The 19,119-nt window shown below is 54.8% G+C and overlaps 3 protein-coding genes across 3 annotated transcripts; all 3 read right to left on the bottom strand.

Moving 5' to 3' along the window:
- Positions 1-47: 47 nt before the first annotated feature.
- Positions 48-7,928, bottom strand: PTSG_11786 (uncharacterized protein; the record flags this gene model as incomplete). Its single annotated transcript, XM_004997748.1, has 17 exons — positions 48-156; positions 189-1,749; positions 1,954-3,259; positions 3,525-3,662; positions 3,957-4,166; positions 4,414-4,608; positions 4,829-4,896; positions 5,176-5,289; positions 5,571-5,642; positions 6,046-6,094; positions 6,324-6,385; positions 6,588-6,707; positions 6,840-6,902; positions 7,012-7,131; positions 7,317-7,361; positions 7,585-7,623; positions 7,811-7,928. The coding sequence occupies 17 exons, from the start codon at positions 7,926-7,928 to the stop codon at positions 48-50; spliced, it is 4,389 nt and encodes a 1,462-aa protein (XP_004997805.1).
- Positions 7,929-8,149: 221 nt separating this feature from the next.
- Positions 8,150-13,180, bottom strand: PTSG_01825 (uncharacterized protein). The gene is made up of 15 exons (XM_004997747.1): positions 13,085-13,180; positions 12,754-12,850; positions 12,513-12,575; positions 12,301-12,401; positions 11,841-11,912; positions 11,630-11,703; positions 11,410-11,486; positions 11,126-11,203; positions 10,826-10,899; positions 10,570-10,627; positions 10,220-10,276; positions 9,803-9,970; positions 9,402-9,466; positions 9,186-9,244; positions 8,150-8,935 (listed from the first exon to the last, which is right to left on the bottom strand). Exons 1-15 carry the CDS (start codon positions 13,129-13,131, stop codon positions 8,721-8,723), a joined length of 1,305 nt encoding a protein of 434 aa, XP_004997804.1. The 5' UTR covers positions 13,132-13,180; the 3' UTR covers positions 8,150-8,720.
- Positions 13,181-13,213: 33 nt separating this feature from the next.
- PTSG_11785 (serine/threonine-protein phosphatase) lies at positions 13,214-18,618 on the bottom strand. Its single transcript, XM_004997746.1, has 16 exons — positions 18,596-18,618; positions 18,148-18,326; positions 17,801-17,928; positions 17,489-17,563; positions 17,222-17,281; positions 16,720-16,941; positions 16,411-16,466; positions 16,167-16,251; positions 15,895-15,960; positions 15,632-15,718; positions 15,385-15,462; positions 15,147-15,217; positions 14,842-14,956; positions 14,317-14,393; positions 14,055-14,139; positions 13,214-13,828 (listed from the first exon to the last, which is right to left on the bottom strand). Exons 2-16 carry the CDS (start codon positions 18,230-18,232, stop codon positions 13,700-13,702), a joined length of 1,419 nt encoding a protein of 472 aa, XP_004997803.1. The 5' UTR covers positions 18,233-18,326; positions 18,596-18,618; the 3' UTR covers positions 13,214-13,699.
- Positions 18,619-19,119: the final 501 nt, after the last annotated feature.

The following is a 19,119-nucleotide window of genomic DNA, read 5'->3' as shown; positions in this document are numbered from 1 at the left end:
CACCCACACCGGCAGTACCGTTGTCATCCAGTGTAGCAGCGACGGCGTCATCGCCGTCGTCGTCGATGTTGTTGTTGTTGTTGTTGTTGTTGTTGTTGTTGTTGTTGTTGTTGTTGTTGTTGTTGTTGTTGTTGTTGTTGTTGTTGTTGCGTGAACCTGAACCGTCGCTACTGTGTGCAATGCCAGACTCGGGAGTGTCATCCTGTTGAGAGGGCGAAGTGACTTTGCCCTCGTCCGAACCCTCCAGCGCCCACTGGTGGTACACCTTCAGCACGACCTGCACGTCGAGGTTGATGTACGTCAACACGCCCGTCACGATGCGGCCGTGAAGGCCGTGTCCAAGCTCTGCACTCCCCACAACCACTTTAATGCCGCCATTCAGCATCGGCAGAAGCCGGTCGTTGAGGTACCCGGCCTTCAGCAACACGAGGTAGCCGATCAGGCACAGCATGACAACGAACACTACCACGAGCGAAGCGACCAGCGCGTCTCGGTTGTAGTCCACGACAAGCTTCTTGCGCGCATACACCGTGGTGTTACTGTCGCGGCAGAACAGCTCGACGTGGTGCGTGCCCAGGTGCAGGTGGTCGCCAATTTGCACCGAGCTGTTGGCGGCAATGCCATACTCCAGGCTGGCAGGGTCGTTGTCCGTGCACGTGAACGTCAGGTCATCCAGGCGCTTGAGGCGCAGGTACGTGCCCTCCTCTGCCCTCTTGTGCTGGGTCGGCGCTGTGAGCTCCGGTGGCGTGTTGTCGCCCACGGTAAACGATGCTGCGCACGGGGGTGCCGTGTTGCCGCTGTCGTCAGCCACAAGGAACGTGGCGTTGTACGTGCCGCGCGGGAGATAAGCTGGCAGCGAGCTGCTCACCACGGGATGCGCGTTGACGTTGTCGTGTGCACCGAGCGACTCATACACGCTCTCCCTCGGCAGCGCCCCGGCATTGCGGTGCGCGGGCAGAAACAGCTCCATGTTGCGGCAGGAAACTTCTGGCTCTTCCTTGTCCCGCACGACCATGCGTGGTTCACATTGCGCCGTTAGGCCCGCGCGGTCTCTGGCAAAGATTCGCATCCGCCTGGGTCCAGGAAACTTGATCAAGGGATAGCGGGCTCCCGCCTCAAGGTCAATCGTGTGCCACGTGCTGTCCCCTATGTTCTGGTACTCGACCCAAACGCGTGTGAGAAAGTCGTTCTCTGTGACGTTGCGTAGGACCTGGTCGCCAGGGAAGGTTGCCCCGTCCGCGTTCGGGTCCGTGTTGGTGTAGACGACGGCGCACGTGGTCGAAGCAATGACCGGCGCTGACACATCCACCACCTGCACGCCCGTGCCAAGCGCGCTCACGTATTGCACCGAGTTGGTGATTCTGCCTCGAAGCACGTTCGTGGCGTTGGTGAACACGGCGCTGGGAACATGCATGGACACGCGCAGGCTGTGCAGGCGCTGCGGGAGGCGAAGCACGTCTGTGGAGCCAGCAATGCGCAGCCCATTGGCGGAGACGAACGCCGCGCTCAGCTGCAGGTTCAGCAGCTGCTCCGGCGTGTCGGCGTCACTTCGCGTGTAGACGGACACGTGCACATCTGAGAGCACTTGCGCCGGGAGACGGGTGTCGTCGCTGGCGGCAAACGCGAGATCCACGGCCAGGCGCGTGTCGCTCGGCACCTGCACGCGATATCCGGGCAGCGTCTCAAAGGTGAAGCTGAGGTCCTGCGGCTTGTCCTCTCGGCTCACGATGGGAACCGTCGCCCACGCACCTGAACAGCCATGCGGGAAGGGGAGGGGGGTGTGAGTGAACGTGCGAGTGAGTGAGTGAATGTGCGAGTGAGTGTGAGCAAGAGAGTGTGTGTGTGTGAGTGAGTGAGGGAGTGAGTGAGTGAGCGAATGAGTGAGGGTGCATGTTGTGTCAGCAGCGGCATCAGCAGTAGCAGCAGCAGCAGCAGCAGCAGGCACGCGCGTACCTGTAGGAAGGATGTGCGTTGCGTTGAAGGCTGGACCGCCGTTGCCGGTCGTGGTTGATGCCGTCAAGGACTGTGTAGTCACCAGCAGCGGTGGAAGCTCAAGCACGTTGTTTGGCGTGCTGGCGCGCACGGGGAATGTGCATGCGTGCAAGGTCCCATCGTCCAACGTAAGCGTGAAGTTGAACGTGTAGGGCAGCACGGACGCGTTCACAGGCACGTAGACGAGCGTGAGGTTCTGCGACACGAGGTGCGGCACGGCGTTGCCCACGCTGTCCACCACGTGCACAGAGGCCCGCGCCACGTCAAAGTGCTCGTCAATCTCAGGCAGCACGACGACGCTGAACGCCAAGCCGCCATCACCACGCTCATCACCATCGCCACCACCACCGCCATCACCACCATCCACGTCTATGTCCACAGCCATGGCACGGAGCATTTGCTGCACTTGCTTCAGCGACAGCCGGGAAGACGGTGGTGGCAATGACGACGACGACGACGACGACGACGACGACGACGAAGACGACGATAGCGACTGCTCTGTGTAGGGAAGGACGTGGGGCGCAATGTCTTCCACGTGCGCGTTGGTGACAGTCTGCAGAACGCGTTCGCTGGCGCACTGCGGAAATGGCGTGATGTCCTGCGTTGTGCGAAAGTACTGTTGCGGGTTCACGGTGGGATCCACACCGCCTCCGCCCAGATTCCTGGGATGCACTTCAGCAACGACAATCGTTGTTGACTGCGTGGTCAACTGAACAACCACGTCATCGCTGCTGGTGGTGCTGGTGGTGGCGCTGTCGCCAGTGCCCGTGCTGTTGGCACTACCGAGGCCCTCGGCTCGCGTGTCGTCGTTGGGGTTGGTCGTGTCAATTAAGATGAAGTCGCCAGAGAGCACAAGCACGATGGCATCAAAGGAGGACACGCCCGTGATTGCGTGTGTGCGAAAGGAGATGGACATGTGCACGCCGTTTGTGTTGACACTGACGTTCAGAAGAGGGAGCAACTGCCGCTTGCCCTCCGTGTATGCGATGGCGCGCAGGGCGGTGTGAAACGAGCTCATGTCACTTGTGGCGATGAATGAGAGGTTGCCTGCAAACGCAATGTCCGCTGTGGGGTCTGCATGGAACACGCCACCGCGGCCACGCGGCATGAAGCTGAGCACGAGCCCGCGTCTGCTGTGGAGGTCAACGACGGGCCAGAACGCGCCGCCGGCGGGACCGGTGGAGGCGAGGGTGTACACGAGCTGGTCCGTGGGGGAGAGGTCGCCCACGCCAATCTCGCTGCACACGCCAGCAGAGGAGCACAGGCACTGATGCAAGTCATGCAGGTGTGGCGTTGGGGTTGGGGAGAAGGACGTGTGAGTACGCTGGCGTTTGGCGTGTGTGTGCTTTGGGGTGTGTGTGTGTGTGTGTGTGTGTGTGTGTGTGTGTGTGTGTGTGTGTGTGTGTGTGTGTGTGCTTCGGTGTGTGTGTGTGCGTTTGTGTGTTGCTTGGAACAAACAAAATGAAGAAGCGAGTGTGTTGGTGGGAAAAGACTGTAGCAGGGTACGCACAACACACAAAAATGGGGCTTACGTCGTAATCGTTGCTGGAGTTTGCGCATGGGGTGAGGACACACCCACTGCATGTGTTGTCGAGAGGGCAGATGGCCTGCGTGGTGGGTGATGTCCGATACATGCCAGCATCACACGGCCGGCACCGCTCACTGCCCGCCTGGGGAAGGGGAATGATGGGATGGGGTTGGAAGTACAAGAGGGGGGGGGGCGAGGTGAGAGCGTGTGTGTGTGTGTGTGTGTGTGTGTGTGTGTGTGTGTGTGTGTGTGTGTGTGTGTGTGTGTGTGTGTGTGTGTGTGTGTGTGTGTGTGTGTGTGTGTGTGTGTGATTCATCGTTAGTGACTTGTACTTTGGTGTGCTTGTGAGCGTGTGCTTGTGAACATGTGTCAATCAAGGTCAACGTCACCACCCTCAGCAACATCACCGCTGCTGTCGCTGCCTTGGTTAACTCACCTCTGGCTGGATGACGGTGGGTCCACACGGCTGGCAGGTCGACTGCCCCGTCGTGGCTGTAAACGTTCCTGGTGGGCAGGGTAGCTGGTGGTCGCTGTTCTTTTCCGGCACGTGGTACCCTGGCAATGCGGGACGACACGTCGTCTGGCCGCGCTCGTCCGTGAACTTGCCTGCCAGGCACGCTTCGCACCTGCGCGTCCCGTTTGCATTCTGCCACGTACGTGTGTGTGTGTGTCAGTGCAATCGTAATGGTGGTGAATGTGCATGGTTGCATCCATGCACAATAAAGACAAACGCCCGCCCCCCCAAAAACAACAACAACAAAACAACAACAACTTAAACAACAATAACAGCAACAACACACAGGCGCGCACACACACACACACACACACACACACACACACACACACACACACACACACACACACACACACACACACACACACGCTCGACGCACCGAGTACGAGCCCACATCGCAGGGGATGCAGGATGCTTGGCCAAGTTTTGGCTGTGCATATCCGGGCTTGCACATGACGGAGATGCAGTCGTCTGATGGGCACTCGTGGCCCCATGGACACGGCACTTCAGACTTCCCATCGCGCGTGTAGTTGCCCGGCCTGCACTGCTTGCAAGTACCTTGCCCGCGCTCATCCTGCGTTGGGTGCGTGTTGCGTGGGAATTGGGTGGAGGTGCTCAGCAAGACAGTTGTGGTGTGGCAGCACGCACGCACGCACATTCATACAATTCAAATACATTCAGACAATTCAAACATATGCATACAACACACACATGCACACACACAACACACACACGCATGCACACACGCACACGTTCTCTCTCTCTCTCACACAGCTGTGGAGCAAGCGTCGTACCTGGTAGGAGTTCAGGCACGGGCGGCAGACCGGGGACTTGGCCTCGCTCACGAATCCCACGTCACAATCTGTCGTGTCACAAGGCAGAAGGGCGAGTGTGTTCCGTGAGAAGGTGTGAGAATGGACGTGCAGAGGCGTCGAGCAACGCAGCGCATGCACGTCTATGCATAGCTTTACGCAACGTAAACACGCGTGCAGATGCTGGCTCGCCACGCACACGCACACGCACACACACACACACACGAGCACAAGTATATACAAACACAACACAAGAACACCCATACAAAGCACACAAGTGCGCAAACACACTGCAGTAAGATCAGCCGACCCATTGATGATGAACTGACCGACGCAGTTGGCACTGGGCGAGACCTGCATGGTTGGGCCGCAGCGAAGTGATATGGGCGCGTTTGACTCCAACCGCTGGCCAGCGGGGCAGCCGAGCACAGTGCACACGGCCCCTGGTGGTGGTTGTTAACAGGTGCACGTGTACGCACGCGCGGACGTGTGAGCATGTTCGCGTGGTTTGATTCACGTGTATGGTTTGTGGCTTGTGGTGGTTGTGCGCGCGCATGTGCAGCTATATGGGTGGGATAGGGCAGTGTCGGCGAGGTGGGGCCGATAAAGAAAGGCGGGGGTGATGTGGTATCGGGCAATCGCAGACACGATACAACACCAAATGACGACGGCAGCAACAGCAACAACACCAACACCAACACCGAGAGCAACAGCAGGTCCTGACCGTAGACTGGATTGTCGCATGTCGTTCCATTTGGTGTTCCCCCATCGAGGTCAAAGGCAGGACACTTGTCATCTGCACACACACACACACACACACACACACACACACACACACACACACACACACACACGCATGCACAGGGAGATGCAATACGACACAAACCACACGCCACAAATGACAAAACCCGCCACCCATGAAAAGACAACGTGAGTTGACGGCAGAGCTGAAAGGCGATAAGTTTTACTACACCACATAGCCAGGGCAAACTGGCATGTTAACAGGTAAGGGAACACCACCCGTGAAGGACCGTAGTCTCAGTGATGACAGCGAAACCACAGAGTTAACAGCAACAGCTACTCAAGCATTTTCAGGAAAGGCAGCTAGTTCTGTTCACGGTGGCCACCGCCATAATGATGGTGTTGATCTTTGTTGTGGTGGTGAAACACTTGATCAAGGTGGTATTGATTCAACCCACATTCACACTTTTCGTCGTTCGAAATCGTTCCTGTCGCCGTGCACCGCAACTGCAGTGATTGTGGGTGGGTGATTGTGTGTGTGTGTGTGATTGTGTGTGTGATTGTGTGTGTGTGTGTGTGTGTGTGGTTCATTGTGAATTGGGACACAAGGAGCAAAGATGGGGAAGGTATAGAGATAATGCGAGAGCGTGTGCATGGGTACTTTCATTCATCCACACACATGCGTGTCAAATGAAACCAAAAGCAATCAGGTCAGGCATTGGAGATGCACAAGTACCTTTGTGGCGGCCACCTCGATGGTCACTGCCTCCAATGTCACGATGTTGTTGATTGTGAAGTCTGCAGCGTAGAATACAACCACACCGATGGCAGTGGTCGGCAGCATGAGTACGGGGGAAGACCGAATGCAGGTGAGGGGCGCACAGAGCCGCGCGCGCGCACACACACACACACACATACACACACATTTAACTATCCAACAAAACAAACAACCAAACAAACTACCAAAGAAGCAACGAAAAACAAGTACATGTGCACGTACATAGAGGGATCATATCTGGAAGTTGCACGCGTCTGGTTGACGCTTGCAGAGTGCCGGAGCCCAGTGTATTGTCGCGGAGGCCATATCGGTCAAAGTCTTTCGGATCGACAACCCAAGCACCTGCAACGTGTGTGTGTGTGTGTTTTGGTGGGGGGGGGGGGTCAGCCAGTGCGTGAGTGAGCGGGTCAGCCAGTGCGTCGGCTCATTGCACATGCGGCTTGTTGCACAGAACGAAGGAACAAGAATGCTCACCTGGCACCTCCTCACACAGCAGCACAAATTGATGTCCTTGATACTCAATGCCGCGGATGCCCGCTGCAAATGAGAATGGCGTGCAACAATGAGCGATGGAGGCAACTTCCAGTGCACACACACACACACACACACACACAACCAGTGCACGACCCATGAAAGCACAACGTACGATGGGCGGAAGGACACTCGAGGACAAAGGTGGATTTGCGCACAGGGATTTCCACGCTCTTGGACCTGCGCTCAGTGATGTTGACAATGCCGAGGGGCGAACACGTGGCACGGATCTCCACTGCACGTGTGCAAATGTGTGTGTGTTTGTGTGTGTGAGCGAATGAGTGAGGATGACCGCGGAGGTTGGTGTGCTTGTGAGTGTGTGTGAGTCGTAGGTGCAACAAGGAGGCTCTGTGGAGTTCAGTGTGGCGGATGCGACTGCGACAGTTGAAATTGTGGTGGATTGACGACGTGAAAGCCTACAGTTGTTGTTGGCGTCGCAGCTGAAGATGGGGGATCTCAGGCCCTCTGTTTGAGTTTGGAAGAGGGAGAGAGAGAGAGAGAGAGAGGCAGAACGCGAACAAGAGATGGGCCAAACAGCAAGCAGAGATGAGCCAAGCAACATCAACATACAAACACAAACACATCAACACACATACAAACACACACACACACACACACACACACACACACACACAACACGTGTACATCCACACAACGCAGTAGACGTGCAGCAAACACGGCAACGTACGTCCACCCTCGCAGATGAATGCGCTTTTTGGTCCGACACCTGCATTGCACACAGCAAGGAGGCGAGTGTCATGAATGACGCCAAACACATGAACATGAGAGGAGGTGCGCACAGAGGGGCCATTGCACAAACGCGCATGACTGAAACATAAGCATACGCAACACAGACGCAAGCAGACAACACCGCGCACGCCACAAACACAACACGCGTCATGTGGGTCACCTACCGCCGCACACGCCCAGTGACACTGCTGCTCCTGTTGCTGCTTGCGTTGAACACGAAACCACAAAAACAAGAAGGGCCACCACCGCCACGAGAGCGGGGGCGGTGGCGCTCAAGGTCATGCTGTCACACCACCGTCTTCGTCGTCGAAGAAGAAAGAAGAAGGAAGCAAGCAAGGAACAGAAGGAGAGAGATCACACAACAAGCAAGTAGAGGCAGACGATCAGAAGGAAAGCTGGCGCGTTGGTGCGAGGGCGAGCGAGAGAATGGAGGAAGGAAGAAGGCGGAAAGGCCCCAACAACCTTTTTGCACAGCCAAGGTCTGCAAGCAAGGTCTCTCTTGTGCCTTGCTTTGCTTTGCTTTTCTGTGCGTTGTGCGGTTCGCTGGTGTTTGTGCGTGTGTGCGTGGCGCACCAAGAAGCAAGCAAGCGACAAAAACAACAACAACAAAGAACACAAAGAAAAGCACAACGAGGGAAAACGCGCAACAAAAGAGCACACAAAGCACGCAAGCAATCAAGGTGGAACAAAGGGAAGGGGCACCCGGGGCAAGCAGGGGGTGTCGTATCGCAGGGACAAACGCTTCGACGGAGTCGACTGCCGTGTTTCATTCTCAAATGCACTTCCATTTAAGGCGGAGTGACGATTGGTTGGTCCTTCGCGGTAGCGAAGAATACTCGGTGAAAGTGTGCTACTTTTTGATGTCGCTTATTCCCAATACACGCCTGACGCACGACACACAGAAATATGTATGGTAGTGCTTGTAGTTGCCTGACGGCGGACCTTGCTGCACTGCTTGTTGCCTGTGATGTGATGTGACGCGATGTCGTGTCGTGCCTCTTCCTTGCCTCGTCCTCATGCACCATTCACCCGTGTGTCGCCCCCCCCCGCCTCCAGTGCACGTGAACATCGCCATCACTGTGCCGCTGCTGGGCGAAAGCACTGGATCACGGCGGTGGTGCCGTTGACGTTCCACGCTGGGTCGTTCTCCTCTGCCTGCTTCACCCGCGCCAGGGGCACGCCGGCCAGCGTGTCCGACTTGAGAGTGCGCAGGGCAACCAGCATGGCCGGCGTAAAGGGACCAAGTGCCTTCTCAAATGGCGTGTCCGCAGGCCACATCCGATCGGCAACTACATGTGTGTTTGTTGTGTGTGTGAGTTGCGTGTGTGTGTATGTGCATGTGAGGTGTGTGTGTACGTTTGTGTTTGTGTGTGTATGTGTGTGTGCGTGTTTGTTGTGTGTGTGTATGTGTGTGTGTGCGTGTTTGTTGTGTGCGTGTGTGCGTGTAACCCGCATGTTTGTGGCACGCGCACAAGCATGTCTCCACGTTGTGTGTGCGTATCATGCGTTTCACACGCAATCGGACAAACCCGCACGCACCCAGCTTGCGATAGTTGAGGTCGCCCTTGAACATGATGAGATCTGCAGAGGCCAGCGTCCTGTGTGCGCGTGTGTGCAAGTGTAAATGTGTGAGCAAGAAACAGGAGTGAGGCACAACACATGGTTCGGGTTACAAACACGCCTCCCGCTTCCACAGTATCCACACACACACACACAACACACAACACAACACAACAGATCCGAAAGTGTGCGCACTTGTAGAGGTCGGGCGCGGATTCGGGCATGCGCTCAAACTCGTGTGGATATGTCCAGAAGGGATCCTGGAACCCATCACACACGGCAGTCATGGGAGACCAGCACGTGTCAGCCATTGCAGTAAAGCGTGGCACGCGTGCAAAATGGAAGCAACGATGGTGTGACCACAGCTCGCTGCATTGCACCGCAACATGCATGCCGCGTCACATTTGCGACTTCAACACAGATCACACACATACACACATAAACACACACTTACACGCACGCACACACACACACACACACACACACACACACACACACTTACACGCACGCACACACACACACACACAAACCCCCCCCCCACACACACACACACAAACACGGCACAGCACGGCACAGCACAACACCATCTCGCGTACACTCTGGTAGACAAAGACGCCCTCTGCAAAGTGTTGCTTCCACAGGGCGGCGAGATGCGCACGTGCGTCGCTGTCCTCCGTCTCGGACAATTGGTCCAGCATCCAGTCCAGATCCCGCCGCGTCACGTCAGAGACAAACCACGGATACGCCTTGCCGTGGAACACAACCTGTATGCAGTGTTGTTGTTGTGGTTCAGTATGTGTGTGCGTGTCGATATGTGTGCGTTGATGTGTATGCGTGTGTTAATGTTTGTGTTGATGTATGTGACTGCTGATGCGTGTTTGTACGCGTGTTTGAGTGGTGCTGAGCGCTGACTGTGCTGACAATGTGTGATGCTTGTTTGCGTGACACAAGGAAAACAAAGCACTTCAGTTGCACGTGTGCCACATTAAGGAAGGCATCACAAAAGCCGGTACCGTCTTTGCGTGATTGGTGTGCACAAGCCAGTGCGCAAAACACAGATCAGAAAACAGCTGCAGCAAAACATGCAATATGAAAGTGAGTGGCGAAAGCGGGGGAGGGGTGGGGTTTCTCTGTGGCAAGCGCTCATTACAACGCACACACACACACACACACACACACACACACACACACACACACACACACACACACACACACACACACACACACACACACACACACACACACACACACACACACACACACACACGCACACACACACAAACACACAAACACACACGCGCACAAACACACACGCGCACACACGCAGACACACACACACACACGCAGACACACAGACACACACCTCGATGCCTGCGTTGTCGAGGACAATGTGCACGCATGCGTTCTTGAACGATGAAACTCTGACACAAGCCAATACCCCCAATACACCTTGGTATTAGTACAGTGCGCACAACACACCATGCATGCAGACACACACACACACAGACACACACGGACACACACACAGACACACACACACACACACACACACACACACACACACACACACACACACACAAAGGCAATGGACCAAGCAGCCGCCGCGTGTGGTGTCGCACCGTTCCCACAGCATGGCGGTGTCATCGCAGAGAATGTGCTGCTTCAGCTCCTGCAGATGCGCCTCTGTGCTCGCCTGCACATGAGATTCGCCATGTATGTGAATGTATGTGTGAGCAAGACATGCAGAAGAAGAAGTGGCAAACGCACACATGCAAAATATGCACGGGTACCACACAGCACAACACAGCACAACACATCACACAACACCACACAGCGTCACACACACACACACACACACACACACACACACACACACACACACACACACACACACACACACACACAACATCACAGCTGACCTGCATGTGGTCGAGGGATTCGCTGCCGTCGAAATCGGCCATGAGGGACAGGTCGCTCTTGTTGCCCCACAGACTGAACTGCACGTACCACACGGGACAGACCACAACGCAAGTGGGATGAGACACTGAGAGTACCACGTGCGCACAGAGCACAGTTGGAGTCAGAAGGGGGTTCGGGAAAGAGCGAAAACGAGGAAATACACACAGGCCACGCACCCACGTACACACCCATCCGTCATTCATGCATCCATGCACGCATGCGTGCGCGCATTCCTTGCTTGCACCTGCAGGAGAATTTCAAAGGCCTTTTCGTTGTTGTCCATGCGACACGCTGTTCCGTGCACAAACGCCGCCAGCTCCCCTGTGCACAAGCAGACGACGGATGAGCGCATGTGATCATGAAACAACATGAAGAAGAGCACGTGGACACTACACTACAACATGGTGCTGGTGCTGGTGTGGTGTGTGACGCTGGCTTGTTGGCGAACATTGTAGTCTCTGTACCGATGCGTGTCTCGGAGCAGTGGTACGAAGATGTCTTTGAGCCCCAGAATGGGTCCACATCACGCAGCATTCGTCTGCGCATAGACCAAAGATGCCGCGTGTAAGTGGACACCCAATACATGAATAATAAAACAGAGCAGTGAGGTATGGCAACCACCCGACCCCTGCACGTTACCGCTCACAAGTACACACAAGCACGTGCAGAACTTGCGAGAGTAGGGTGGCTTCGCGGATACGACGGTACATGTAGCACTCGGAGAAGAGCCAAGGCAGCTTCCACCACCTGAAAACCAGCGTGTGCGTCAAACACTGAGATGATACACAAGGGCAGAGCAAAGTTCACACACACACACACACACACGTGTACATCCACACACATCCACACACACATCCACACACACACACACACACACACACACACACACACACACACACACACACACACACACACACACACGTGTACATCCACACACATCCACACACACATCCACACACACATCCACACACACACACACACACACACACACACACACACACACACACACACACACACGTGTACATCCACACACATCCACACACACACACACGTGTACATCCACACACATCCACACACACACACACACACACACACACACACACACACACACAAGCACGCACACACACACACACACTTTGCATCTTCAGAATGCTGTGCCGCCATCCGATCCAAGGTTTCGTGCCACACATCCACGTCATCCCCGTCATCGTCCAGCTTGCGCATCACTTTGCCCGTCTTGGCATAACATGTGTGCATGATTGGGGAGACAAGGGGCATGAGAAGCATGCGGGAAACCTCGCCGCTAGAGGACATGGTGGATGTAAACAGGAGACCTGCTTTGCTCACCTGCATCTCGTACTTCAACTTGGTCAAGCGTCCAATCGACGCCATGGCCTCCGAGCGGCCCTCCTGCACAAGTGCGTGCATGTGTGCGTGTGTGTATATGTGTGTGTGCATATATATATGTGTGTGTGCACAGAAAAAGGAGTTGTGTATCAAATCGTAAACACACCCGCTTGTTGCCCAGTTGTTCACGACACACACACACACACACACACACATGCACACACACACATGAGCTGCTTACATCCTCCACGTTGTCTGAGATGTGCTGGTGCAAGCTGTCGATGGCCTTGGTCAAGATGACCGGCATGCGCGTTCGCAGCGTTTCATACGGAAACGACCTGAGGTGTTGTCGTGAATGAGTGAGGGATGGAGCAAGAGAGCCAAATGGAAGGGGGCTGATGTCAACGGCGGTACAGTTGTGCACATATTATGGTTGATCTGTTTCATGTTCAACCACACACACTCACACACACTCACACGCACACACTCACTGTTCACACACTCACACGCACACACTCACTGTTCACACTCACACATGCACACACTCACACTCTCTCACACTCACTGCTCACCCTGGCTTGGAGAAGTCCAGTTGTGGTGGCAGGGTGCTCTCCGTCATCGCTGTCGTTTTGTTGGTCCTTCTTCCCTTCGGTCGGTTTGATGGCAAAATAAGCACTTGACCCAAACGCATGCCAAGTTCTTTGATCAGCTAATTTTGCATGGAATCCTTGTAATGATGGCAGGTAACAAACACAGCGCTCAACGAACGAAAGGGCAAACGAAGGGGCAAACGAATGAGACATGATGAGCAAGTAAATGGAAAGGAAAGGAAGGAATGGGAAGGGAAGGGAAGAAAGAGAACCAAGCAGGCACAACGAGGGGAATGGGGTGATGTGATTGCGGTGCTACTAACAACCAAAACAATGGCGGAAGAACTGAAGAAATCGCAAGGGTTTGGGGAGGGGGGGGGGGCACTTAATGAATCCGTGGAAAACGAGAGGCATTATTCAAAGTAGTAGTGAGACCACAGCAACAACGAGAAAACACAACAGGAAACGCGTACGGGCTGCTGGGGAAGAGGATGCGGGGCGTAGGCCCACACACGCCAGCACGCTCCATGGCTCTTCCTGCTACGCTCGACACGGGACGGCGATATCGTGCGTGGGGAGGGGGGTGACGGGCGGCTTTCACGCGTCAATGTCCTCGAGCGTCTGTCTGCGGCGGAAGCGGCGTGCCTTGCCAACATCCTTCTCCGTGGGCCAGCTCTCGTTCTTCTTGTCAATCGCCCTTGCCTCTGCAAAGTTGTGCACCTCGCCCTGAAAAAAAACAAAAGTGTATGGTGTTGAGGAACCGCGCGTCCCGAGATTGGGTGAGCGTCCATGGGCATGTGGTGTGTGTGTGTGTGTGCATGTGGTGTGTGTGTGTGTGTGTGCATGTGGTGTGTGTGTGCATGTGTGTGTGCATGTGTGTGTGTGTGTGCATGCGCAATTGGCAGGGGCATGTGTTTGGCAGGAGGGAAAGCGAGATGGTATGGAGACGCACCACATCCTCTTCCTCCAGGTTGTCTCCGGTCGGGTTCATGGCGCCAGCAAGACGCAGCGAGCGCCGGTTGATGTCCGCAATGTCGCTGTTTGAGCACAAGCAATGGCGCGCACACGCGTACACACACACACACACACACACATACACACACACATATACACACGTATGGTTGGTGCAAGCGAGTCGTGGCGAGGGCAAAGACAACGCCGGGAACAATGCATGCAGCCACAACAGAGCCCAGGGCGCACACACCCACACACACCTGTATGATTGGCGGCGCTCCTTGACGTTGTGCATTGCCGTCTTCATCTTCTCTGCCAATGCATCAAGCTCGTGGTCCTGCACAACGCGCAAGGCGATGATGGATTGGGATGAGAGGAGGAACAACAACAACAACAACAACAACAACAACAACAACAACAACAACAACAACAACAACAACAACAACAACAACAACAACAACAACAACAACAACAACAACAACAACACAACAACAACAACAACAACAACTTCACCAACAACAACAACAACAACAACAACAACTTAAACAACAACAACTTAACCAACAACAACAACAACAACAGCAACTTAAACAACAACAACAACAGCAACTTAAACAACAACAACAACAACAACAACTTAAACAACTTCAACAACAACAACAACTTAAACAACTTAAACAACTTAAACAACTTAAACAACAACTTAAACAACAACAACAACAACAACAACAACTTAAACAACAACTTAAACAACAACAACAACTTAAACAACAAGGCCAGCGCACCTTGTGCTCAAGCTCCTCTGCGGTGCAGACGGACATGATGCTCTCCAGCATCTCCGTCGTCTTCTCCCCAATAAACGGCAGCGACCACGAAAACACATCAAGGAAGTTGGGCAGCCTGATGGTCACAGGTGTGGTGGTTGGTTGTCAAGGCAAAGGAGGTGCGAGGTTGGTGAGACTGGTGATTGCTTGACACTGGAGCGGGACAACAACAGCGACCAAGCAACACAGTCGTCGCCTGTGCATGCATGAATGCGCGCATGCATCTTCAGGGGGTCATGGGCACCAGTTTTCCTGTTGCGTCTCACCAGTAAGGGTGCTCCGTATGTGAAAACTTCTTGATGTTCATGGAGTTGTTGGAGTAGATCATCACAGCAGCCTGCAGATGCGAAGCAGTGGCAAAAGGCACCCACGTAAGCATCAAGCCAGCCGCGCCATGTGCACACACGAGAACACAACCACGAACGTACACACACACACACGCACACGAAAGTGCACACACGAGAACACAATTGTCCACACACAAGCACGGACACAAGCACACACCTTGTTGTTGTAGACGTCGAGGTAGTTTGGAGCGGAAAAGATGGTGATGACGGAAGGAAAGCCTGTTTCCGGGTTCGACTGCACACGCACACGCACACATGCACGCACGCATATGTGTGAGCAACAGTATTGGTTTGCCACTTTGGCACGCATGCGCACACACGCAGTGCGCATGAAAACAGCCACTGAGAGACGGAGCACAACCTGCAATGTATGTATGTGTGTGTGTGTGACTCGGCGTCTGTACCTTGTACATGCGGTACCCTGCGTCCTGTGCCTCGTGTGCACGAATGACAGACAGCAGGCGGTTCCGGTTCAGGAATTCGCACACAGCCTGTGTATGCACATGTGAGTGAGTGAGAGTGAGTACGTGAGTGAGTACATGAGGGAGTGAGTGTGAGTGAGTGTGTACATGTGACAGCGAGTGTGTGTGTGTGTGTGTGAGGTGTAAACCATCACGACAGATGGTTGGCAGAGGGTGCGAGCGACTCTTCGAGAAATGGGTCAGACCTTGTGTGTGAAAACGTAGCTGCACCCGCGCGTGTCGTTGTGCATAAAGTTGGCTTGCCCCGTGTCCTGCAATAAATGGTACAGGTACATGCATGCATGCACGCAAGCACGCAAGTAAGGCGTGAGATGCATTGTCACAGAACACCGCTACCTGACATGGGCGGTACGTCTGCGAGCACTGAGTGACCAGTATCATGACCAACCAAGCAACCAGGCAACCAGGCAACCAACCACGCAACTCTACGACCATCCACCGCCAGCACCACACGTACGCCGTCGTAGTTTTCGTGCGGGTCGGACCAGAGCAGGTCGCACATTGGGCCGCTCTCCTCGGGCTCCATAAAGCGGTCGATTTTGCTTGCAGGCACACACGGAACAAGGCAGAGGACGGCCGTGGAGGTGGCGGCGGTGGTGTGAGTTTCAGTGAGGAGAGGCATACAGTACAGACACACAGCCGGCTTCACACGCGCTTACACAACCATTCAAACACGGCCGGAGAGGGAAGAGTTGGCTCACTCGATGTCTTCGACGAGCATCAGCTCTGGCGAGATGCCGCCGTGCACGCAGAAGAACTGCAATCAGTCAACCAATCAGCGGTGATGGTGGCGGTGATGGTGAGCGGTGATGGTGGCATGGTGCGGCAGCAGCAAGCGATACATTCACCGTGCATTCTTGCATGTTCGCCACCTCACCTGTCCACTCGGAAACGCAAACACGCGCGCACTTTGTCACGCACACACACACACACACACACACACACACACACACACGCACACGCACACACACGCACGCAATACCACATACATACAAACGTGCACACTGTACCTGTTCGTTCATGATGGCTGCGAGCGGGAGCGCGTCAAAGCAGTCCATGCACTCCTCATACACCTCCTCTTCGCACTTGTACTCGACCTCCGTCTTGTATGTGAAGTACTCTGTGAGGTGGCGGCACTCGTGGTTGCCGCGCAGCAGCCAGATGGTCTTTGGGTACCGGATCTTCAGCGCCCAGATGTACAGCACGCACTCCAGCGAAAAGTACCCGCGGTCCTGACAGGCACACAGGGGGGGGGAGACGGATATGCATGTGAGTGAGTGAGTGAGTGAGTGAGTGAGTGAGTGAGTGAGTGAGTGAGTGAGTGAGTGAGTGAGTGAGTGAGTGAGTGAGTGAGTGAGTGAGTGAGTGAGTGAGTGAGTGAGTGAGTGAGTGAGTGAGTGAGTGAGTGAGTGTGTGAGTGAGTGAGTGAGTGTGTAGGTGTGTGTGTGTGTGCGTGTGTTTGCTTTTGCTGTGTTGTCCATCAGACGGCAGGGATCGTTCCGCAATACGTACGACATAGTCGCCGAGGAAGAGGTACTGGGTCTTCTTTGGATCGCCGCCAACTTGAAACACCTGCACACGTGCACCGCAGGCGCGTGTCAGGAAGAAATGGCAGTCACGCACAGAACACACACACACACACATACATGCACACACACATGCACACAGAATGCACACGCGCGCACAGCATACATGCACACACACATGCACACAGAATGCACACGCGCGCACAGCATACATGCACACACAAACACACGACAAACACAGTTGCATGTGTACCTTCATGAGGTCGTAGTACTGCCCGTGAATGTCGCCCACAATCACGATGGGTGCAGGGACACGCAGCACATTGGGCTGCGCACACAAGCAAACGCAGCGAACGCACGAAACCAAGATGGTCAGGACAACAAGCACAAATGCGCGCACACGCACATCTTGCAAGTACGTGCACGCAGACACGCACAGACACGCAGACACGCACGGACACACATACACACATGCACGTTCAAAGCACACGTGTGCAGGTGCATGCAAGCAAGAAACGGCAACAGTATCGCCAACATGAACAGCAAAGACAGCACAGGGGCGCACCTCTGTCTTGAGAATCTCCTTGACTTTGTTGAGGAGATAGACGCACGCGCGGGATGTGACGCGGCCCTCGGCTTTGAAGTGGTCGCGCAGCAGCTCATCCTTGGGGAGGTTGTTGTCGTCCAGGATGTCTGCAACGTGGAAAGCAAGACGTACGTGATGGAGTGAGCATACACCAACGAGCAGAGTACGAATGATCCTCAGTACAAATGATCCTCACCGCCACCCGAAATGGGGGCGAGAACGTATGATGTACACACACACACACACACACACACACACACACACACACACACACACACACACACACACACACACACACACACACATACACGATCTTGTAGGCGTACCTTCGAGATCCAGGACCTTTGTCTCAGGGTGATGAACGTTGCCCACCACGCGGTCCACTGTCTTCTTGGGGTCAATTGCAGACATGATGCCGGCTGCTGGGTCGTATCGCGTGTTGTGCCTTCACTCCACTGCCAACAACGAGTACAAACGAGGGAGCCTTGGCCTGGTATGGGAAATTCTGGTCAGACAGAGAGGTGCACAGCACAGCGGAGGAGGCGAAGCGGTATGAGTGTGTGCATGAACCCAGTGAATCAGCAAATACGGTGGTGATGTGAGGATGGGAGCCAGTGTTTGCGTGGTGGAATGCCCAGGATCCGAGCTCAAGCAAGAATGTTGGCCCCACACATCATCCCAGCCGCCGTCTCTGTTCCCACTTGCTACTGACACGAATTGTGTGCGCGTGATGTGTTCGTGCGTGTGTGTGCGTGACGTGTGCGTGGTGCGTACCTGTCCTGTCCCTTGTTGGCTGCTGCGTTCAGGTGGTCAGCAACAGCCACGGCAATAACCAAGACACGCAGCAGTGTGTGAGTACAAAGTGCCAGCAGTAGCAGCAGCAGCAACGATAGTGAAGCACGCCAAAAGGCATGAGAAGCAACGCCAACCCAGTCACGCGAAAAAGGACAGTCGGCAAAAGCAGCAATGACACTCCAACTCCAACTCTTCTCCCATCAACCCATTAGCGAACAAATACAAGCGCCAACACGGCCTGTCTCTTTCCCCACCACATCCAGCACCCACACCATACACCACCACCGCCACCAGCACCATTGCCATTCCTGCACCAACCAACCCGCAACCATAAAGGATAACAGCCAGCCAGCGAGTCAAGCCATCCAACCAACCACGATCACCGCTCTCTCCACACAATCCAACCACAAACCAACCAGCCACGACAACAAACACAGCCAACAAACAAACGCACCAACCGTCTGAGCGAGAAAAGTGGCCGTGGTTTCAGCAGCTTTTCGAGG

Source organism: Salpingoeca rosetta (assembly GCF_000188695.1).
Source record: "Salpingoeca rosetta unplaced genomic scaffold supercont1.3, whole genome shotgun sequence".
NCBI lineage: Eukaryota > Choanoflagellata > Craspedida > Salpingoecidae > Salpingoeca > Salpingoeca rosetta.
This window is presented reverse-complemented; position numbering and strand designations above follow the sequence as displayed.